Source organism: Oncorhynchus gorbuscha, linkage group LG14 (assembly GCF_021184085.1).
Source record: "Oncorhynchus gorbuscha isolate QuinsamMale2020 ecotype Even-year linkage group LG14, OgorEven_v1.0, whole genome shotgun sequence".
Classification (NCBI taxonomy): Eukaryota; Metazoa; Chordata; class Actinopteri; order Salmoniformes; family Salmonidae; genus Oncorhynchus; species Oncorhynchus gorbuscha.
Genome location: NC_060186.1, coordinates 79,947,242 through 79,971,694, shown reverse-complemented (window position 1 = coordinate 79,971,694; position 24,453 = coordinate 79,947,242). Strand labels below are relative to the sequence as shown.

Sequence of the window (24,453 nt, the reverse complement as noted above, 5' to 3'; positions counted from 1 at the left end):
CAATATGAGACGGATTTTACTCACTTAGTCCTACCTCGGGATTATATAGAAATTACAATACATTTACATTTACATTTAAGTCATTTAGCAGACGCTCTTATCCAGAGCAACTTACAATACATGTGCAGACATTTAGCTAGAAGACAATCTTATCCATCAGGATCATTGTATTTAAATAAAGAGGCAAAAACACGCTCATACTCCAACCACAAGTCAAGGACTTTCAGCCATGATATAGCCGAAGCTATTACGACCAGTGAAGAGAGAAATAACCCACCTGTTATCCCAGGCTAGCGTATATGCTACATAACATGCTAGCTAAATGTTCTGTTAACACTGTTAGATGAGCAAACTAGACTAAATATTATAGTCATGAACACGCAACTCGGCTAACATTTACCCAGCTTTAATTGTGACCAAATATCCCAAACGGAGATTCAGTGAAAACACAAAATCGGACATTGATCGATGTGTCAAGATGAGTCCGCCCCCCCCCCAACGCTCGTCTCAAAGCAGAGCGATAACGCTGTCCCGATCATAACGTTGCTGAAATGTATAGTTGAACACACACGACAAACTGCTTTAAAAAGTATTTAAAACAGTTAGATGTCTTTGGGAGTTTCAGTAAATAACACAATATGATAAAGGCCTTCAATTGCATTAGCCTATTTAATTCCAATATCTTCTTAACTCAGTGATATTCATTTGGGGCGGCAGCGTAGCCTAGTGGTTAGAGTGGAGGGGCGGCAGCGTAGCCTAGTGGTTAGAGTGGAGGGGCGGCAGCGTAGCCTAGTGGTTAGAGTGGAGGGGCGGCAGGGTAGCCTAGTGGTTAGAGTGTAGAGGGGGCAGGGTAGCCTAGTGGTTAGAGTGGAGGGGCGGCAGGGTAGCCTAGTGGTTAGAGTGTAGAGGGGGCAGGGTAGCCTAGTGGTTAGAGTGGAGGGGCGGCAGGGTAGCCTAGTGGTTAGAGTGGAGGGGCGGCAGCATAGCCTAGTGGTTAGAGTGGAGGGGCGGCAGGGTAGCCTAGTGGTTAGAGTGGAGGGGCGGCAGGGTAGCCTAGTGGTTAGAGTGGAGGGGCGGCAGCGTAGCCTAGTGGTTAGAGTGGAGGGGCGGAAGGGTAGCCTAGTGGTTAGAGTGGAGGGGCGGCAGGGTAGCCTAGTGGTTAGAGTGGAGGGGCGGAAGGGTAGCCTAGTGGTTAGAGTGGAGGGGCGGCAGCGTAGCCTAGTGGTTAGAGTGGAGGGGCGGCAGGGTAGCCTAGTGGTTAGAGTGGAGGGGCGGCAGGGTAGCCTAGTGGTTAGAGTGGAGGGGCGGCAGGGTAGCCTAGTGGTTAGAGTGGAGGGGCGGCAGGGTAGCCTAGTGGTTAGAGTGGAGGGGCGGCAGGGTAGCCTAGTGGTTAGAGTGGGGGGCGGCAGGGTAGCCTAGTGGTTAGAGTGGAGGGCGGCAGGGTAGCCTAGTGGTTAGAGTGGAGGGCGGCAGGGTAGCCTAGTGGTTAGAGTGTAGAGGTGGCAGGGTAGCCTAGTGGTTAGAGTGGAGGGGCGGCAGCGTAGCCTAGTGGTTAGAGTGGAGGGGCGGCAGGGTAGCCTAGTGGTTAGAGTGGAGGGGCGGCAGGGTAGCCTAGTGGTTAGAGTGGAGGGGCGGCAGCGTAGCCTAGTGGTTAGAGTGGAGGGGCGGCAGGGTAGCCTAGTGGTTAGAGTGGAGGGGCGGCAGGGTAGCCTAGTGGTTAGAGTGGAGGGGCGGCAGGGTCGCTCTGGATAAGAGCGTCTGCTAAATGACTTAAATGTAATGTAAATGTAGGGTAGCCTAGTGGTTAGAGTGGAGGGGCGGCAGGGTAGCCTAGTGGTTAGAGTGTAGAGGCGGCAGCGTAGCCTAGTGGTTAGAGTGGAGGGGCGGCAGGGTAGCCTAGTGGTTAGAGTGGAGGGGCGGCAGGGTAGCCTAGTGGTTAGAGTGGAGGGGCGGCAGCGTAGCCTAGTGGTTAGAGTGGAGGGGCGGCAGCGTAGCCTAGTGGTTAGGGCATTGGACTAGTAACCGGAAGGTTGCAAGATCGAATCCCCGAGCTGACAAGGTACAAAATCTGTTGTTCTGCCCCTGAACAGGCAGTTAACCCACTGTTCCCAGGCCGTCATTGAAAATAAGAATTTGTTCTAAACGGACTTGCCTAGTTAAATAAAGGGTGAAATAAAATAAAAATTCCCACAGTAATTATTGATTGTTCCATCCAGATGTGGTACATGCTCAGCGGTGGGCTTTGTGAAGTGACGGGACTAAGTTTACAACTGGCACAAGCCTAGTAACGGGGCTGCCTAGCAACCATCATTATGATGCATCAGTTATAACTAGTCTTGTTTTTTTGATTGGTGCAAATAGGTGTAAATTCTGATCCCCAAGTCGGACGTAGCTACGCCTCAACTAGCATTTAAAACCAACTTTTTTTTAAATGCCCAACTGTTGCAGGTAGGTAGTTACCTGAGTACCTGGGTGAGGGGGGTAGGGGCAGGTAGGTAGTTACCTGAGTACCTGGGTGAGGGGGTAGGGGCAGGTAGGTAGTTACCTGAGTAGCTGGGTGAGGGGGTAGGGGCAGGTAGGTAGTTACCTGAGTAGCTGGGTGAGGGGGTAGGGGCAGGTAGGTAGTTACCTGAGTAGCTGGGTGAGGGGGTAGGGGCAGGTAGGTAGTTACCTGAATAGCTGGGTGAGGGGTTTAGGGGCAGGTAGGTAGTTACCGGAGTAGCTGGGTGAGGGGGTAGGGGCAGGTAGGTAGTTACCGGAGTAGCTGGGTGAGGGGGTAGGGGCAGGTAGGTAGTTACCTGAGTAGCTGGGTGAGGGGGTAGGGGCAGGTAGGTAGTTACCTGAGTACCTGGGTGAGGGGGTAGGGGTAGGTAGGTAGTTTCCTGAGTACCTGGGTGAGGGGGACTCTGGGTAGGGGCAGGTAGGTAGTTACCTGAGTAGCTGGGTGAGGGGGTAGGGGCAGGTAGGTAGTTACCTGAGTACCTGGGTGAGGGGGACTCTGGGTAGGGGCAGGTAGGTAGTTACCTGAGTAGCTGGGTGAGGGGGTAGGGGCAGGTAGGTAGTTACCTGAGTACCTGGGTGAGGGGGACTCTGGGTAGGGGCAGGTAGGTAGTTACCTGAGTAGCTGGGTGAGGGGGTAGGGGCAGGTAGGTAGTTACCTGAGTAGCTGGGTGAGGGGGGTAGGGGAACGTAGGTAGTTACCTGAGCTGCTGGGTGAGGGGGGCTCTGGGTAGGGGCAGGTAGGTAGTTACCTGAGTTGCTGGGTGAGTGGGGCTCTGGGTAGGGGAAGGTAGGTAGTTACCTGAGTTGCTGGGTGAGTGGAGCTCTGGGTAGGGGCAGGTAGGTAGTTACCTGAGTAGCTGGGTGAGGGGGCTCTGGGTAGGGGCAGGTAGGTAGTTACCTGAGTAGCTGGGTGAGGGGGGCTCTGGGTAGGTAGTTACCTGAGTTGCTGGGTGAGGGGGGCTCTGGGTAGGGGCAGGTAGGTAGTTACCTGAGTAGCTGGGTGAGGGGGGCTCTGGGTAGGTAGTTACCTGAGTTGCTGGGTGAGGGGGGCTCTGGGTAGGGGCAGGTATGTAGTTACCTGAGTTGCTGGGTGAGTGGGGCTTTGCGGCTATACTGGTGCAGGTGAGAGAACAGGCTGACTTTGTAGCCATAGTCGGATCGCAGTGGGATCTGAAATAAACACACACACACGTTTAGTTCACCGTGATCCTCTTGGGTTCAGAGGTCAAAGGTTCAAAGGTGGATGGGTGAGGTCAAGTCCAAACATATATAGATGACAACCCCCACAGCAACCAAGCATAACTCTGAGCAGTAGCGCAGCTCAACAACCACACCATATTCTGTACTGTAGGCCAGCTCAACAACCACACCATATTCTGTACTGTAGGCCAGCTCAACAACCACACCATATTCTGTACTGTAGGCCAGCTCAACAACCACACCATATTCTGTACTGTAGGTCAGCTCAGAGAACATGAGAGAAAAACTAGGAAATGCCTAGTAGAACATATAAATGCCTAGTAGAACATATAAATACCTAGTAGAACATATTAATGCCTAGTAGAACATATAAATGCCTAGTAGAACATATAAATGCCTAGTAGAACATATTAATGCCTAGTAGAACATATTAATGCCTAGTAGAACATATAAATGCCTAGTAGAACATATAAATGCCTAGTAGAACATATAAATGCCTAGTAGAACATATTAATGCCTAGTAGAACATATAAATGCCTAGTAGAACATATAAATGCCTAGTAGAACATTACATGCCTAGTAGAACATTACATGCCTAGTAGAACATATTAATGCCTAGTAGAACATATTAATGCCTAGGCAGAACATATTAATGCCTAGTAGAACATAATGCCTAGTAGAACATTAAATGCCTAGTAGAACATATTAATGCCTAGTAGAACATTTAATGCCTAGTAGAACATAATGCCTAGTAGAACATAATGCCTAGTAGAACATTAAATGCCTAGTAGAACATAATGCCTAGTAGAACATATTAATGCCTAGTAGAACATATTAATGCCTAGTAGAACATTAAATGCCTAGTAGAACATATAAATGCCTAGTAGAACATATAAATGCCTAGTAGAACATATAAATGCCTAGTAGAACATATAAATGCCTAGTAGAACATATAAATGCCTAGTAGAACATATAATGCCTAGTAGAACATTACATGCCTAGTAGAACATATAAATGCCTAGTAGAACATATTAATGCCTAGTAGAACATATAAATGCCTAGTAGAACATATTAATGCCTAGTAGAACATATAAATGCCTAGTAGAACATATAAAACATATTAATGCCTAGTAGAACATATAAATGCCTAGTAGAACATATTAATGCCTAGTAGAACATTAAATGCCTAGTAGAACATATTAATGCCTAGTAGAACATATTAATGCCTAGTAGAACATATTAATGCCTAGTAGAACATATTAATGCCTAGTAGAACATATAAATGCCTAGTAGAACATATTAATGCCTAGTAGAACATATTAATGCCTAGTAGAACATATTAATGCCTAGTAGAACATATAAATGCCTAGTAGAACATATTAATGCCTAGTAGAACATTAAATGCCTAGTAGAACATATTAATGCCTAGTAGAACATATTAATGCCTAGTAGAACATATTAATGCCTAGGCAGAACATATTAATGCCTAGGCAGAACATATTAATGCCTAGGCAGAACATATTAATGCCTAGTAGAACATAATGCCTAGTAGAACATTAAATGCCTAGTAGAACATATTAATGCCTAGTAGAACATATTAATGCCTAGTAGAACATTAAATGCCTAGTAGAACATAATGCCTAGTAGAACATAATGCCTAGTAGAACATTACATGCCTAGTAGAACATTAAATGCCTAGTAGAACATATTAATGCCTAGTAGAACATTAAATGCCTAGTAGAACATAATGCCTAGTAGAACATATTAATGCCTAGTAGAACATTAAATGCCTAGTAGAACATATTAATGCCTAGTAGAACATTAAATGCCTAGTAGAACATAATGCCTAGTAGAACATAATGCCTAGTAGAACATATAAATGCCTAGTAGAACATTACATGCCTAGTAGAACATTAAATGCCTAGTAGAACATATTAATGCCTAGTAGAACATTAAATGCCTAGTAGAACATATTAATGCCTAGTAGAACATATAAATGCCTAGTAGAACATATTAATGCCTAGTAGAACATATTAATGCCTAGTAGAACATTAAATGCCTAGTAGAACATAATGCCTAGTAGAACATAATGCCTAGTAGAACATATTAATGCCTAGTAGAACATATAAATGCCTAGTAGAACATTACATGCCTAGTAGAACATTAAATGCCTAGTAGAACATATTAATGCCTAGTAGAACATATAAATGCCTAGTAGAACATATTAATGCCTAGTAGAACATATTAATGCCTAGTAGAACATTAAATGCCTAGTAGAACATATTAATGCCTAGTAGAACATTAAATGCCTAGTAGAACATATTAATGCCTAGTAGAACATATAAATGCCTAGTAGAACATTAAATGCCTAGTAGAACATTACATGCCTAGTAGAACATTAAATGCCTAGTAGAACATATTAATGCCTAGTAGAACATATAAATGCCTAGTAGAACATATTAATGCCTAGTAGAACATATTAATGCCTAGTAGAACATTAAATGCCTAGTAGAACATATTAATGCCTAGTAGAACATTAAATGCCTAGTAGAACATATTAATGCCTAGTAGAACATATTAATGCCTAGTAGAACATATTAATGCCTAGTAGAACATATTAATGCCTAGTAGAACATATTAATGCCTAGTAGAACATATTAATGCCTAGTAGAACATTAAATGCCTAGTAGAACATATTAATGCCTAGTAGAACATATTAATGCCTAGTAGAACATATTAATGCCTAGTAGAACATATTAATGCCTAGTAGAACATATTAATGCCTAGTAGAACATATTAATGCCTAGTAGAACATTAAATGCCTAGTAGAACATATTAATGCCTAGTAGAACATATTAATGCCTAGTAGAACATATTAATGCCTAGTAGAACATATTAATGCCTAGTAGAACATATTAATGCCTAGTAGCTAGCTCACTGTCCCAGTACTGTTGGGAGCTCACTGTCCCAGTACTGTTGGGAGCTCACTGTACATCTCTGTTGTGATGCTTCTTTCTGCTGTCCAGGTGAAAGACAGACAGTGAGCTCCCAACAGTACTGGAACAGTGAGCCTAGTAGAACATATTGGGACAGTGAGTCCCAAATGTACTGGGACAGCGAGCTCCCAACAGTACTGGGACAGCGAGCTCCCAACAGTACTGGGACAGCGAGCTCCCAACAGTACTGGGACAGCGAGCTCCCAACAGTACTGGGACAGCGAGCTCCCAACAGTACTGGGACAGTGAGCTCCCAACAGTGACAGACAGTCGTCAGATGGTGGGGCAAATTTTTTTTTTAACCCCTTTTCTCCCCAATTTCGTGGTATCCAATCTTGTCTCATCGCTACAACTCCCGTACGGGCGAGAGACGAAGGTTGAAAGTCATGCGTCCTCCGATACACAACCCAACCAAGCCGCACTGCTTCTTAACACAGCGCGCATCCAACCAAAGCCAGTTGCACCAATGTGTGAGGAGGAAACACCGTACACCTGGCAACCTTGGTTAGCGCGCACTGCGCCCTGCCCGCCACGGGAGTCGCTGGTGCGCGATGAGACAAGGATTTCCCTACCGGCCAAACCCTCCCTAACCCGGACCTCCCGGTCGCGGCCGGCTACGACAGAGCCTGGGCGCGAACCCAGAGTCTCTGGTGGCACAGCTAGCGCTGCAGCGCCCTTGCCCACTGCGCCACCCGGGAGGCCCGACATGAACAGCCAAACAAGACAGACGGTAAAATCAAATCAACGGCACACAAAGCAAAGGCCAGACCTTGACATTTAATACCTTATTAGAGGCGCCGTGCGGTAACGCCTGAAAGAAAATGTGAGGTACCGAATAGAAGCAATTGCGGTGAGACATGGAGGCAGGTTAGGTTAGAGATGTCAGGAGGTTTGGCTGGATACCTGACAACTCCCTGCGTTTCTATCTAGGACTTCATCTTACCCATAATCCAAAGTTTCCCCTAATAATACAAGGGAAACACTCTGACGATCTACTGAGACGGCTAATCTCAGAGGTAAATCAGTCAAGCAGTGCCTTGATGAAAACAGAGCAGCACATTGTGGAAGGACAATAACATTGCCACAAACCTGTTGTCTCTCCAACTTCTTGGCCAGTCGTTTCACCACTGCAGGGTCGTTCACTTGGACATGTTCAGGAAGTCTCTTCACCACTAACAGGGGACAGGAAGCAACAAATGATCGTTGAAAACATACCAACTACAACGGCAGCAATATGTAGAGTACTACTCCCTTGTACTCGATTGATGAATTAAGGTCACAATTTGGTAAGGAACTCCCCTCACATTAGGCCCTCCATGGAATGTGGAAGTGCCCCCTGGTCACAGCCTGGCCTAAACTAATGAACTGCCCCCTGGTCACAGCCTGGCCTAAACTAATGAAGTGCCCCCTAGTCACAGCCTAAACTAATGAACTGCCCCCTAGTCACAGCCTGAACTAATGAACTGCCCCCTAGTCACAGCCTGAACTAATGAACTGCCCCCTAGTCACAGCCTGGCCTGAACTAATGAACTGCCCCCTAGTCACAGCCTGGCCTGAACTAATGAACTGCCCCCTAGTCACAGCCTCAGCCTGAACTAATGAACTGCCCCCTGGTCACAACCTGAACTAATGAACTGCCCCCTAGTCACAGCCTGAACTAATGAACTGCCCCCTGGTCACAACCTGAACTAATGAACTGCCCCCTAGTCACAACCTGAACTAATGAACTGCCCCCTAGTCACAGCCTGAACTAATGAACTGCCCCCTAGTCGCAGCCTGAACTAATGAACTGCCCCCTAGTCACAGCCTGGCCTGAACTAATGAACTGCCCCTAGTCACAGCCTGAACTAATGAACTGCCCCTAGTCACAGCCTGAACTAATGAACTGCCCCCTAGTCACAGCCTGAACTAATGAACTGCCCCCTAGTCACAGCCTGAACTAATGAACTGCCCCCTAGTCACAGCCTGAACTAATGAACTGCCCCCTAGTCACAGCCTGAACTAATGAACTGCCCCCTAGTCACAGCCTGAACTAATGAACTGCCCCTAGTCACAGCCTGAACTAATGAACTGCCCCCTAGTCGCAGCCTGAACTAATGAACTGCCCCCTAGTCACAGCCTGAACTAATGAACTGCCCCCTGGTCACAGCCTGGCCTGAACTAATGAACTGCCCCCTAGTCACAGCCTGAAATAATGAAGTGCCCCCTAGTCACAGCCTGAACTAATGAACTGCCCCCTAGTCACAGCCTGAACTAATGAACTGCCCCCTAGTCACAGCCTGGCCTGAACTAATGAACTGCCCCCTAGTCACAGCCTGGCCTGAACTAATGAACTGCCCCCTAGTCACAGCCTGAACTAATGAACTGCCCCCTAGTCACAGCCTGAACTAATGAACTGCCCCCTAGTCACAGCCTGAACTAATGAACTGCCCCCTGGTCACAGCCTGGCCTGAACTAATGAACTGCCCCTAGTCACAGCCTGAACTAATGAACTGCCCCCTGGTTACAGCCTGGCCTGAACTAATGAACTGCCCCCTAGTCACAGCCTGGCCTGAACTAATGAACTGCCCCCTAGTCACAGCCTGAACTAATGAACTGCCCCTAGTCGCAGCCTGAACTAATGAACTGCCCCTAGTCACAGCCTGAACTAATGAACTGCCCCCTAGTCACAGCCTGAACTAATGAACTGCCCCCTAGTCACAGCCTGGCCTGAACTAATGAACTGCCCCTAGTCACAGCCTGAACTAATGAACTGCCCCCTAGTCACAGCCTGGCCTGAACTAATGAACTGCCCCTAGTCACAGCCTGGCCTGAACTAATGAACTGCCCCTAGTCACAGCCTGGCCTGAACTAATGAACTGCCCCCTAGTCACAGCCTGGCCTGAACTAATGAACTGCCCCTAGTCACAGCCTGGCCTGAACTAATGAACTGCCCCTAGTCACAGCCTGAACTAATGAACTGCCCCCTAGTCACAGCCTGAACTAATGAACTGCCCCCTAGTCACAGCCTGGCCTGAACTAATGAACTGCCCCTAGTCACAGCCTGGCCTGAACTAATGAACTGCCCCTAGTCACAGCCTGAACTAATGAACTGCCCCCTAGTCACAGCCTGAACTAATGAACTGCCCCTAGTCACAGCCTGGCCTGAACTAATGAACTGCCCCTAGTCACAGCCTGAACTAATGAACTGCCCCCTAGTCACAGCCTGAACTAATGAACTGCCCCCTAGTCACAGCCTGGCCTGAACTAATGAACTGCCCCCTAGTCACAGCCTGAACTAATGAACTGCCCCCTAGTCACAGCCTGAACTAATGAACTGCCCCCTAGTCACAGCCTGAACTAATGAACTGCCCCCTAGTCACAGCCTGAACTAATGAACTGCCCCCTAGTCACAGCCTGAACTAATGAACTGCCCCCTAGTCACAGCCTGAACTAATGAACTGCCCCCTAGTCACAGCCTGAACTAATGAACTGCCCCTAGTCACAGTCACAGCCTGAACTAATGAACTGCCCCCTAGTCACAGCCTGAACTAATGAACTGCCCCCTGGTCACAGCCTGGCCTGAACTAATGAACTGCCCCTAGTCACAGCCTGAACTAATGAACTGCCCCCTAGTCACAGCCTGAACTAATGAACTGCCCCCTGGTCACAGCCTGGCCTGAACTAATGAACTGCCCCCTGGTTACAGCCTGGCCTGAACTAATGAACTGCCCCCTAGTCACAGCCTGGCCTGAACTAATGAACTGCCCCCTAGTCACAGCCTGGCCTGAACTAATGAACTGCCCCTAGTCACAGCCTGAACTAATGAACTGCCCCCTAGTCACAGCCTGAACTAATGAACTGCCCCCTAGTCACAGCCTGAACTAATGAACTGCCCCCTGGTCACAGCCTGGCCTGAACTAATGAACTGCCCCTAGTCACAGCCTGAACTAATGAACTGCCCCCTAGTCACAGCCTGGCCTGAACTAATGAACTGCCCCTAGTCACAGCCTGAACTAATGAACTGCCCCCTAGTCACAGCCTGAACTAATGAACTGCCCCTAGTCACAGCCTGAACTAATGAACTGCCCCCTAGTCACAGCCTGGCCTGAACTAATGAACTGCCCCTAGTCACAGCCTGAACTAATGAACTGCCCCCTAGTCACAGCCTGAACTAATGAACTGCCCCCTAGTCACAGCCTGAACTAATGAACTGCCCCCTGGTCACAGCCTGGCCTGAACTAATGAACTGCCCCTAGTCACAGCCTGAACTAATGAACTGCCCCCTAGTCACAGCCTGAACTAATGAACTGCCCCCTAGTCACAGCCTGGCCTGAACTAATGAACTGCCCCCTGGTCACAGCCTGAACTAATGAACTGCCCCCTAGTCACAGCCTGGCCTGAACTAATGAACTGCCCCCTGGTCACAGCCTGCCCTGGCATGAACTAATTTGTTTTTGCGTGGGTGGGATGGGGGGGGAGGGGTGGGTATTCTATGGATGTTGTATCAATTGACTACGTATTTACCAATATGTGGAAGCAGCAGAGCTCTAATTGTCCAAGTCAAACTTCCCCTCTGAAACAAAGTTCATCAAATGATACATTATAAATCAACAGAGGTCCTGTTGTACCTGGGTTCAGTTCACTGAGAGGGACTTTGTTCTTGATGCCGGAGGACGAGGAGCCTGGTTGTTTAGCGGCTCTGTCAGTCTCCTGCCTGGCTCTCCTCTCTGCCTTCAGCTCAGCTTTGCTCTTGGCTGGCTTGTCTGCCGGGGAGGGTGCGGGAGAGGAGTGGAAGGGAGCTGAGGCAGGCACAGGTATTGGTGCAGAGACAGGGGCAGGCAATGCTGAGGGAGCTGGGGAAACAGACAGACGAGGTGAACGGACCAATGAAGTGGATGGAGGAACCATGAATGATAGATAAATAGACCAATGACAAAGCTAGCAGTTTATGAAAATTAGTAAACAACAACGAACTGAAAATGACAGGAATGCTAACTTGTTGTAGGTCATTTAAATGTTTGTTCCATGCAATATGCTTTGGGGACGTCACTGGACAAAGGTTGCTCTCCGGTTTTGTGATGAAACAAAAGGTTTGTTTGAATTGAATCTAAAACCTTTTTCAACGTGCCATTTCTGGCTCTGGACAACATGACAGGAAAATCTTTAAATATATTTGTTTTTCAAAGATATTTAAAATGATACAATCAGACCTTTGAACGTTGAATAAATTCCCTGGTTTTCCAGAAATCCCGGTTGAAGAATCCAGATGTCCTGGGCATAATTCCCTCCTGATTCCAGGAAACCTTCAACCAGAATTTCAGGAAAACCAGGGATCCTAATCAGACCCACTCTGATGATGTTCATCAATAAGCCTTAGACCAGGCTAGAACACCACACCTTTCTGTGTTGCCACAGGTGGTGGTGGTGGCAACAGGGAGACCGGTGTCTTGTCCTTCTCTGTTTCTGACGGGCCCTTTTCATTCTTCTTTTCCTTCTGTTTCTTCTGTTGTTTCTTCTGTTTCCTCAGACGTTGCTTCTCCTCTTTGGTCAACTCCTTGCCTTCATTCTAGGAGGTGGGGTGAAAGGGGAAATGCAGTTGAATTCAAATCACTTTGTTTGACAGCATCCCTTTTGATTGAAACTAAACTTTCCATACATGTTTATCAGGGTCAGTAGTTATATACAGGGTCAGTAGCTATATACAGGGTCAGTAGTTATATACAGGGTCAGTAGTTATATACAGGGTCAGTAGTTATATACAGGGTCAGTAGTTATATACAGGGTCAGTAGTTATATACAGGGTCAGTAGTTATATACAGGGTCAGTAGTTATATACAGGGTCAGTAGTTATATACAGGGTCAGTAGTTATATACAGGGTCAGTAGTTATATACAGGGTCAGTAGTTATATACAGGGTCAGTAGTTATATACAGGGGGTAGTTATATACAGGGTCAGTAGTTATATACAGGGACAGTTCCAGTTATATACAGGGGTCAGTAGGTCAGTAGTTATATACAGGGTCAGTAGTTATATACAGGGTCAGTAGTTATATACAGGGCCAGTAGTTATATACAGGGTCAGTAGTTATATACAGGGTCAGTAGTTATATACAGGGTCAGTAGTTATATACAGGGTCAGTAGTTATATACAGGGTCAGTAGCTATATACAGGGCCAGTAGTTATATACAGGGTCAGTAGTTATATACAGGGTCAGTAGTTATATACAGTAGTTATATACAGGGTCAGTAGTTATATACAGGGACAGTTCCAGGGTCAGTAGTTATATACAGGGTCAGTAGTTATATACAGGGTCAGTAGTTATATACAGTAGTTATATACAGGGTCAGTAGTTATATACAGGGTCAGTAGTTATATACAGGGTCAGTAGTTATATACAGGGTCAGTAGTTATATACAGGGTCAGTAGTTATATACAGGGTCAGTAGTTATATACAGTAGTTATATACAGGGTCAGTAGTTATATACAGGGACAGTTACAGGGTCAGTAGTTATATACAGGGTCAGTAGTTATATACAGGGTCAGTAGCTATATACAGGGTCAGTAGTTATATACAGGGTCAGTAGTTATATACAGGGTCAGTAGTTATATACAGGGTCAGTAGTTATATACAGGGTCAGTAGTTATATACAGGGTCAGTAGTTATATACAGGGTCAGTAGCTATATACAGGGCCAGTAGTTATATACAGGGTCAGTAGTTATATACAGTAGTTATATACAGGGTCAGTAGTTATATACAGGGTCAGTAGTTATATACAGGGTCAGTAGTTATATACAGGGTCAGTAGTTATATACAGGGTCAGTAGTTATATACAGGGTCAGTAGTTATATACAGGGTCAGTTATATACAGGGTCAGTAGTTATATACAGGGTCAGTAGTTATATACAGGGTCAGTAGCTATATACAGGGCCAGTAGTTATATACAGGGTCAGTAGTTATATACAGGGTCAGTAGTTATATACAGTAGTTATATACAGGGTCAGTAGTTATATACAGGGACAGTAGCTATATACAGGGTCAGTAGCTATATACAGGGCCAGTAGCTATATACAGGGTCAGTAGTTATATACAGGGTCAGTTCCAGGGTCAGTAGCTATATACAGGGTCAGTAGTTATATACAGGGTCAGTAGTTATATACAGGGTCAGTAGTTTATGTGTCGGGGGGCTAGGGTCAGTTTGTTTATCTGGAGTACTTCTCCTGTCCTATTCAGGTGTCCTGTGTGAATCTAAGTGTGCGTTCTATAATTCTCTCCTTCTCTCTTTCTTTCTCTCTCTCGGAGGACCTGAGCCCTAGGACCATGCCCCAGGACTACCTGACATGATGACTCCTTGCTGTCCCCAGTCCACCTGGCCATGCTGCTGCTCCAGTTTCAACTGACCTGAGCCCTAGGACCGTGCCCCAGGACTACCTGACATGATGGCTCCTTGCTGTCCCCAGTCCACCTGACTGTGCTGCTGCTCCAGTTTCAACTGTTCTGCCTTACTATTATTCGACCATGCTGGTCATTTATGAACATTTGAACATCTTGGTCATGTTCTGTTATAATCTCTACCCGGCACAGCCAGAAGAGGACTGGCCACCCCACATAGCCCGGTTCCTCTCTAGGTTTCTTCCTAGGTTTTGGCCTTTCTAGGGAGTTTTTCCTAGCCACCGTGCTTTTACACCTGCATTGTTTGCTGTTTGGGGTTTTAGGCTGGGTTTCTGTACAGCACTTTGAGATATCAGCTGATGTACGAAGGGCTATATGAATAAATTTGATTTGATTTGATTGATTTGAGTAGTTATATACAGGGTCAGTAGTTATATACAGGGTCAGTAGTTATATACAGGGTCAGTTAGTTATATACAGGGTCAGTAGTTATATACAGGGTCAGTAGTTATATACAGTAGCTATATACAGGGTCAGTAGTTATATACAGGGTCAGTAGTTATATACAGGGTCAGTAGTTATATACAGGGTCAGTAGTTATATACAGGGTCAGTAGTTATATACAGGGTCAGTAGTTATATACAGGGTCAGTAGCTATATACAGGGTCAGTAGCTATATACAGGGTCAGTAGTTATATATACAGGGTCAGTAGTTATATACAGGGTCTGTAGTTATATACAGGGTCAGTAGTTATATACAGGGTCAGTAGCTATATACAGGGACATTTACATTTACATTTAAGTCATTTATACAGGGTCGTAGTTATATACAGTAGCTATATACAGGGTCAGTAGCTATATACAGGGTCAGTAGCTATATACAGGGTCAGTAGCTATATACAGGGTCAGTAGCTATATACAGGGTCAGTTCCAGGGTCAGTAGCTATATACAGGGTCAGTAGTTATATACAGGGTCAGTAGTTATATACAGGGTCAGTAGTTATATACAGGGTCAGTAGTTATATACAGGGTCTGTAGCTATATACAGGGTCTGTAGCTATATACAGGGTCAGTAGCTATATACAGGGACAGTAGCTATATACAGGGACAGTAGCTATATACAGGGTCAGTAGTTATATACAGGGTCAGTAGCTATATACAGGGTCAGTAGTTATATACAGGGTCAGTAGCTATATACAAGGTCAGTAGCTATATACAGGGACATTTACATTTACATTTAAGTCATTTAGCAGACGCAGTAGCTATATACAGGGTCAGTAGCTATATACAGGGTCAGTAGCTATATACAGGGTCAGTAGCTATATACAGGGTCAGTAGTTATATACAGGGTCAGTAGCTATATACAGAGACAGTAGCTATATAGAGGGTCAGTAGCTATATACAGGGTCAGTAGTTATATACAGGGTCAGTTCCAGGGTCAGTAGCTATATACAGGGACAGTAGTTATATACAGGGTCAGTAGCTATATACAGGGTCAGTAGCTATATACAGGGTCAGTAGCTATATACAGGGTCAGTAGCTATATACAGGGTCAGTTCCAGGGTCAGTAGCTATATACAGGGTCAGTTCCAGGGTCAGTAGCTATATACAGGGTCAGTAGTTATATACAGTGTCAGTTCCAGGATCAGTAGCTATATACAGGGTCAGTAGTTATATACAGGGTCAGTTCCGGGGTCAGTAGTTATATACAGGGTCAGTAGCTATATACAGGGTCAGTAGCTATATACAGGGTCAGTAGCTATATACAGGGACAGTTCCAGGGTCAGTAGCTATATACAGGGTCAGTAGCTATATACAGGGTCAGTTCCAGGGTCAGTAGCTATATACAGGGTCAGCTACAGGGTCAGTAGCTATATACAGGGTCAGTAGTTATATACAGGGTCAGTAGCTATATACAGGGACAGTTCCAGGGTCAGTAGCTATATACAGGGTCAGTAGTTATATACAGGGACAGTTCCAGGGTCAGTAGCTATATACAGGGACAGTTCCAGGGTCAGTAGTTATATACAGGGACAGTTCCAGGGTCAGTAGTTATATACAGGGACAGTTCCAGGGTCAGTAGCTATATACAGGGACAGTTCCAGGGTCAGTAGCTATATACAGGGACAGTAGCTATATACAGGGTCAGTAGCTATATACAGGGTCAGTAGTTATATACAGGGACAGTTCCAGGGTCAGTAGCTATATACAGGGACAGTTCCAGGGTCAGTAGTTATATACAGGGTCAGTAGCTATATACAGGGTCAGTAGTTATATACAGGGTCAGTAGCTATATACAGGGTCAGTAGCTATATACAGGGACAGTAGCTATATACAGGGTCAGTGGTCAGTGGTTATATACAGGGTCAGTAGTTATATACAGGGTCAGTAGCTATATACAGGGTCAGTAGTTATATACAGGGTCAGTAGTTATATACAGGGTCAGTAGCTATATACAGGGTCAGTAGTTATATACAGGGTCAGTAGCTATATACAGGGACAGTAGCTATATACAGGGTCAGTAGCTATATACAGGGTCAGTAGTTATATACAGGGTCAGTAGTTATATACAGGGACAGTTCCAGGGTCAGTAGTTATATACAGGGACAGTAGCTATATACAGGGTCAGTAGCTATATACAGGGACAGTAGTTATATACAGGGACAGTAGCTATATACAGGGTCAGTAGCTATATACAGGGTCAGTAGTTATATACAGGGACAGTTCCAGGGTCAGTAGCTATATACAGGGTCAGTAGTTATATACAGGGTCAGTAGCTATATACAGGGACAGTTCCAGGGTCAGTAGCTATATACAGGGTCAGTAGTTATATACAGGGTCAGTAGTTATATACAGGGACAGTAGCTATATACAGGGACAGTAGCTATATACAGGGTCAGTAGCTATATACATGGTCAGTAGTTATATACAGGGTCTGTTCCAGGGTCAGTAGCTATATACAGGGTCAGTAGTTATATACAGGGTCTGTTCCAGGGTCAGTAGCTATATACAGGGTCAGTAGCTATATACAGGGACAGTAGCTATATACAGGGTCAGTAGTTATATACAGGGTCAGTAGCTATATACAGGGTCAGTAGTTATATACAGGGACAGTTCCAGGGTCAGTAGCTATATACAAGGGTCAGTAGCTATATACAGGGTCAGTAGTTATATACAGGGTCAGTAGCTATATACAGGGTCAGTTCCAGGGTCAGTAGCTATATACAGGGACAGTTCCAGGGTCAGTAGCTATATACAGGGACAGTTCCAGGGTCAGTAGCTATATACAGGGTCAGTAGCTATATACAGGGTCAGTAGCTATATACAGGGTCAGTTCCAGGGTCAGTAGCTATATACAGGGACAGTTCCAGGGTCAGTAGTTATATACAGGGTCAGTAGCTATATACAGGGTCAGTTCCAGGGTCAGTAGCTATATACAGGGTCAGTAGTTATATACAGGGTCAGTTCCAGGGTCAGTAGCTATATACAGGGACAGTAGTTATATACAGGGACAGTAGTTATATACAGGGACAGTAGTTATATACAGGGTCAGTAGCTATATACAGGGTCAGTAGCTATATACAGGGTCAGTAGTTATATACAGGGTCAGTAGCTATATACAGGGTCAGTAGTTATATACAGGGTCAGTAGCTATATACAGGGTCAGTAGCTATATACAGGGACAGTAGTTATATACAGGGTCAGTAGCTATATACAGGGTCAGTAGCTATATACAGGGTCAGTAGCTATATACAAGGTCAGTAGCTATATACAGGGTCAGTAGCTATATACAGGGACAGTAGTTATATACAGGGACAGTAGCTATATACAGGGTCAGTAGCTATATACAGGGTCAGTTCCAGGGTCAGTAGCTATATACAGGGACAGTAGTTATATACAGGGACAGTAGCTATATACAGGGTCAGCTCTAACCAGAATAGAAAGAGGAGTGGGAGGCCCCGATGCACAACTGAGCACAATAGTGTCTAGTTTGAGAAACAGACGCCTCACAAGTCCTCAACTGGTAGCTTCATTAAATAATACCCACAAAACACCAGTCTATGTCAACAGTGAAGAGGTGACTCCGGGATGCTGGCCTTCTAGGCAGAGTTGCAAAGAAAAAGCCAATAAAAAGAAAATATTAAGATCGGCAAAACAACACAGACACTGGACAGAGGAACTCTGCCTATAAGGCCAGCATCCCAGAGTCACCTCTTCACTGTTGACGTTGAGACTGGACAGAGGAACTCTGCCTAGAAGGCCAGCATCCCAAGGCCAGCATCTGCCAGCCAGTCAGAGCCTCTTCACTGTTGACGTTGAGACTGGTGTTTTGCGGGTATTATTTATTTAATGAAGCTGCCAGTTGAGAACTTGCGAGGTGTCTGTTTCTCAAAAGGTGTTCTCGTCACGACTGTCTCGGTGTGTTTGGACCATGATAGTTTGTTAGTGATTGTGGACACCAAGGAAATTGAAACTCTCCATTATTAGTTGTATGTACAGGATATGGATGGTATACATGTTTACTTACAGGTTCCTTCTTGACAATGCAACAACAACATACTGAGGATACATGGTATCCAATCATTTCCTCCAAACCTCTCGCGTGTCGATAGCGCTGTCTGCGTAGCCAGTCACTAAAATAGCCCTGAAACTGTGTCTACACATAAAGACATTCACATATTACAATAGACACACACTACACACACATAGACACCCTACACATAGACACACTACACATAGGCACACTACACATAGGCACACTACACATAGACACATAGGCACACTACACATAGACACATAGACACACTACACATAGACACATAGACACACTACACATAGACACATAGACACACTACACATAGACACACTACACATAGACACACTACACATAGACACACTACACATAGACACACTACACATAGACACACTACACATAGACACACTACACATAGACACACTACACACTACTACGCCTGACGCGTTGCAAGTCCCGCCTCTCCCATCTCCTCATTGGTTTTTAGGAGCATATACACACACGTGGGTGATTGAAAGATGACCGCGAGTCGTAAGCCGGCGCTTGTGCCTCATCATCTACCTAAAGTCAAGTGGCCCACATCAGTTATTTATTTCAGATAGGTGTCAACATGATTAAAATGTTCATTCATTTTGGAGTGGAACAATTTAACATTTTTTTTTTTAAGTCACCAGAAGTCGTTCTCGCTACCTTTGTCACTCCTAGGGGAAACACTGAAATATGTATGGAAGGTTTTGTACAAATCAAAAAGGAGCCAACAAGTGATTGAATTCGAAATGGGTTTTACCCATAAACAAAGGGACAAGAAGAAAATGTTTAGCACATGTGACAATTAATATTTTATTTGACCTTTATTTAACTTGGCAAGGCAGTTGAGAACAAATTCTTATTTTCAATGACGGCCTAGAAACAGTGGCTTAACTGCCTGTTCAGGGGCAGAACAACATATTTGTACCTTGTCAGCTCGGGGATTTGAACTTGCAACCTTTCGGTTACTAGTCCAGCGCTCTAACCACTAGGCAAAACCCATTGGTGATTTCTGCTATATATAATCCAAATCATTTTTAAAAAATCACGTTTTCACCTTTAATAGCGAGACCACCCCGAATTATAGACATCATTTAAGACAATTATAGCTACATTCTGAAAGTCCCCCCCAGCGCACATAACAAAAATCAACAGTACAGAACCAAAGATATTGATCCGTTTTAAAGCAATTGATCTTGTGTCATCGTGTTGACTATAAACTTTTATCTGCGGCAACAAACAAAAAATGCTGTGCAATTCCCTTGCTGTGGTCTAAACATCAGCTTGTGCGATGTTACACTGAGTATACAAAACATTAGGAACACCTTTCTACGACACAGACTGACCAGGTAAAAAGTCACGATCCCTTATTGATGTCACTTGTTAAATCCACTTCAAAATCAGTGTAGATGAAGGGACTGTTTCCTGTGTGTATCAAAAATGGTCCACCACCCAAACGACATCCAGCCAACTGGACACAACTGTGGGAAGCGTTGTAGTCAACATGGGGCCAGCATCCCTGTGAAACGCGTTCAACACCTTGTGGAGTCCATGTCCTGACGAATTGAGGCTGTTCTGAGGGCAAAAGGGGGCTGCAACTCAATATTAGGAAGGTGTTCTTAATGTTTTGTCCACTCAGTGTAGATTTAATTAGATATGACAAAATAATTCTATATCTTAAATTTGGGATGACAGTAAATGAAGCAAACGCACAGATATTTTCAATACTCACACATATTTCTCACTAGTTAAACCATTGATATATATATATATATATATATATATTAAATGCTCCTAAGCCAGTAGATACGGACCTAGCCCTTGTTCCTGACTCAATTTTAGTACGGTTGAGTTTTGTTAAAAGCCCCAAACGCTCAGTCTGAACATTAACACGCATCGCTTGCGTTACGGTTTTGGAATCATAAACACCTTATCTTTCATATCACCCAGATGGAAATAAAATAATCTTTTTTATTTAAAAAAAATATATATATTAAATGAGGTCAAATTGATACACACCTTTATATATGGGTTAGCTGCCGAAGTCACGAAAACGATGCGCCCGTTTTTAAAATGGGGCAGAAGTCTGAGTTGTGAGTCTGGACTGGCCAGATGGCTACCGACGACGACTAGACACTGACATGTGGAGAATCGTAAGCGACTCGTTTCATCTTGTTCTCGATACCACGTCTTTTTTTCAGGTGTTTTGACTCAATTTCATTTCAACGCTGATATGGCAACAACAACAAAACAAAAATACACTAGCGAGCTAACTAACCAACTGTAACAATGTATCTGAGAGACAACAAGTGGTCATTGTGCAAATGTATTTATGTTTTCAATAAACATTTGGAGACGCAATATAGTTTACATGTTGTCAACAATCTAAGCAAATACCCTTCCGTTCTGCATGATTCGGTCTTGTTGCTAAACAAACCAGGGTTATAGTGTTCCCACATGCCATATCCGCTTGTTTTCATGGAAGACAGAAAGACAAGACATACGTGGCCACCTGTGCTAACTTGCTATCTAAAAATGTCAATTTAAAAATGAAGCAAATTTGTGTGCAGCTGTGTTGCTCGCCATGCTGTGTGTTCCTGTGTTGCTCGCCGTGCTGTGTGTTCCTGTGTTGCTCGCCGTGCTGTGTGTTCCTGTGTTGCTCGCCGTGCTGTGTGTTCCTGTGTTGCTCGCCATGCTGTGTGTTCCTGTGTTGCTCGCCATGCTGTGTGTTCCCGTGTTGCTCGCCATGCTGTGTGTTCCTGTGTTGCTCGCCATGCTATGTGTTCATGTGTTGCTCGCCATGCTGTGTGTTCATGTGTTGCTCGCCATGCTGTGTGTTCATGTGTTGCTCGCCATGCTGTGTGTTCCTGTGTTGCTCGCCATGCTATGTTGTCGTCTTAGGTCTCTATGTCGTTGTCTCTCTTGTCGTGATATTAAAATGTAATATAATTTAAAATATTAAAATCCCCCGTCCCCGCAGGAGAGGCCTTTTGCCTTCTGGTAGGCCGTCATTGTAAATAAGAAATTGTTCTTAACTGACTTGCCTAGTTAATTTAAAGGTTAAATATGATATTTTTTTAAATGTAAATATCTAGCATGCTCCGAAAACCAGTGTGTAGCTGGAGAGGAAGTTGGTAAACTGGAGGCTCACACAGCTTGTGGATCTGTGCAACACTGCTACAGTACGTGTATATCGCTGATATGAAAGATAAGGGGCATATATATATCAGCTTATGTTTTTTAAAACCGGTTTGAAAGCGAGGATTGTCTTTTTAACATTTCGAGACACGTCAGCGTCGGGAAATTGTAGTTCACACGTAGCCATCAGTGTGAATGGGGCGGCAGGGTAGCCTAGTGGTTAGAGTGGAGGGGCGGCAGGGTAGCCTAGTGGTTAGAGTGGAGGGGCGGCAGGGTAGCCTAGTGGTTAGAGTGTAGAGGCGGCAGGGTAGCCTAGTGGTTAGAGTGGAGGGGCGGCAGGGTAGCCTAGTGGTTAGAGTGGAGGGGCGGCAGGGTAGCCTAGTGGTTAGAGTGTAGAGGGGTAGGTAGCCTAGTGGTTAGAGTGGAGGGGCGGCAGGGTAGCCTAGTGGTTAGAGTGTAGAGGGGTAGGTAGCCTAGTGGTTAGAGTGGAGGGGCGGCAGGGTAGCCTAGTGGTTAGAGTGGAGGGGCGGCAGGGTAGCCTAGTGGTTAGAGTGGAGGGGCGGCAGGGTAGCCTAGTGGTTAGAGTGGAGGGGCGGCAGGGTAGCCTAGTGGTTAGAGTGGAGGGCGGCAGGGTAGCCTAGTGGTTAGAGTGGAGGGGCGACAGGGTAGCCTAGTGGTTAGAGTGGAGGGGCGGCAGGGTAGCCTAGTGGTTAGAGTGGAGGGACGGCAGGGTAGCCTAGTGGTTAGAGTGGAGGGGCGGCAGGGTAGCCTAGTGGTTAGAGTGGGGGGGCGGCAGGGTAGCCTAGTGGTTAGAGGGGAGGGGCGGCAGGGTAGCCTAGTGGTTAGAGGGGAGGGGCGGCAGGGTAGCCTAGTGGTTAGAGTGGAGGGGCGGCAGCGTAGCCTAGTGGTTAGAGTGGAGGGGCGGCAGGGTAGCCTAGTGGTTAGAGGGGAGGGGCGGCAGGGTAGCCTAGTGGTTAGAGTGGAGGGGCGGCAGGGTAGCCTAGTGGTTAGAGTGGAGGGGCGGCAGGGTAGCCTAGTGTTTCGAACGTTGGACTAGTAACCGAGAGGTTGCTAGATCGAATCCCCGAGCTGACAAGGTACAAATCTGTCGTTCTGCCCCCTGAACAAGGCAGTTAACCCACTGTTCCCAGGCCGTCATTGAAAATAAGAATTTGTTCTTAACCGACTAAATAAAGGTAAAATAAAAAAGTATTTAAAATAAATAACGAAACTCTACATATGGAGAAGAATGGTTTTCAAGATAATACCGACCCATACGCTTGTTTACACTGAGCTGCACTAGAGGGTATGAACACAATCACATGGTTACACGCTGTGGAGCCGGCGCTAGACATGGGTCAGGAAAACGTACCTCAATGCACTGTTCCATTGAGAAGATTGAAATACTGCCAGTTTTTACTCTCCAGAAAACTACCCTTTTCGTCCTCATGCTCGCTAACAGTAGCCACCGCAGCCTTTTTGGAATGGCACTGGTCAGCCAATCAGCTCCTTTGTTGTTCAACGCAACATGACACTGGCAAATCCCATCCCTGCACTGAGGTATGTTTTTCGACCCATATCTAAAACGCCCGCCACTATGGTTTCTTAATGTAACTTTGATTGCGTTCCAACCCCAGTACAGCTCAGTGCAGCCCAGTACAGCTCAGTGCAGCCCAGTACAGCTCAGTGCAGCCCAGTACAGCTCAGTGCAGCCCAGTACAGCCCAGTACAGCTCAGTGCAGCCCAGTGCAGCCCAGTACAGCTCAGTGCAGCCCAGTACAGCTCAGTGCAGCCCAGTGCAGCCCAGTACAGCCCAGTACAGCTCAGTGCAGCCCAGTACAGCCCATGAACTCCCAAGCACAATTTAACCAGGCGCTCTATAGTAGGGGCGTCCATAGAGGACTGTGCATCAGGCCCCTCCACCCTCCTCCTCTAAAGTGACGCGACATATTGTATAAGAAATATCAATGTCATGTCGTTTTATTCTCGGATTTAAAATCATTCGCTACATTGTCTCGGTATTTTGAAAAGACTTACTTTTGAGCGTGTGATATCATCTTTGTTGCCAGGGCCATCTGTAAGGGCGATGAAGACAGTGTGGTGATGAGGATGACACAGGACTGTAAAAGTTACCTACTGCATGCAGCTGGGACAATGCTCTCTTCATCTTACTAGCAAGCCATGTCCTAGTTAAACGGCGATATCTTACAGGACAACTAACTATAGCACTTTTACTAGGGGGTGTTGTTTTAAAGAAATATTTATATTTTATTGTTTAAATGTTGGCTCAGTAACATGAAACGGTGGTGACTGAAGCTACCCACAATGACTGGTGTAGCGAGTTAACATTTACTATAAAGGTCACACAGGCTGACACGTCAGGTTTTATTCCGTGACATTTCAACCGGAGTTGTAGCTATAGTCGATGTATTTATTGACAGCTGTCATTGTTTTCAGACTCACCACCCGGTTCTCCACAGTCTGCCATGTTTCCGATAGTTTCAGCAGGAAATACACGTCTGAATTAGTGCGGAGGAAATAGACAGCGCCCTCTTGCGGTTGACGTTAACCGGTTTCACAAGCAACTACAAATGAGGTATTTGTTGAGGGCATATTCATTATTTTTTTTAATAAACTGTCACTCATCGGACTTCCCCGTATTCATGGTTCTCATAGATAGTA

At 45.5% G+C, this 24,453-nt stretch overlaps 1 protein-coding gene across 2 annotated transcripts in view; it reads right to left on the bottom strand.

The window, feature by feature from the left end:
• Positions 1–24,329, bottom strand: part of LOC123995462 (translation initiation factor eIF-2B subunit delta-like) — a 39,625-nt gene extending 15,296 nt beyond the window's left edge. The window contains exons 1-7 of one of the 2 annotated variants that reach the window (XM_046299093.1): positions 24,235–24,329; positions 23,809–23,846; positions 12,078–12,246; positions 11,309–11,533; positions 7,788–7,870; positions 7,483–7,509; positions 3,581–3,672 (exon numbers count right to left, since the gene is read on the bottom strand). In XM_046299093.1, coding sequence (XP_046155049.1) covers positions 3,581–3,672; positions 7,483–7,509; positions 7,788–7,870; positions 11,309–11,533; positions 12,078–12,246; positions 23,809–23,846; positions 24,235–24,259 — 659 coding nt within the window. In that variant the 5' untranslated portion in view covers positions 24,260–24,329. The remainder of the gene's footprint in view (positions 1–3,580; positions 3,673–7,482; positions 7,510–7,787; positions 7,871–11,308; positions 11,534–12,077; positions 12,247–23,808; positions 23,847–24,234) is intronic. The other variant, XM_046299094.1, reaches the window with a different exon arrangement.
• Between the last annotated feature and the right edge of the window lie 124 nt (positions 24,330–24,453).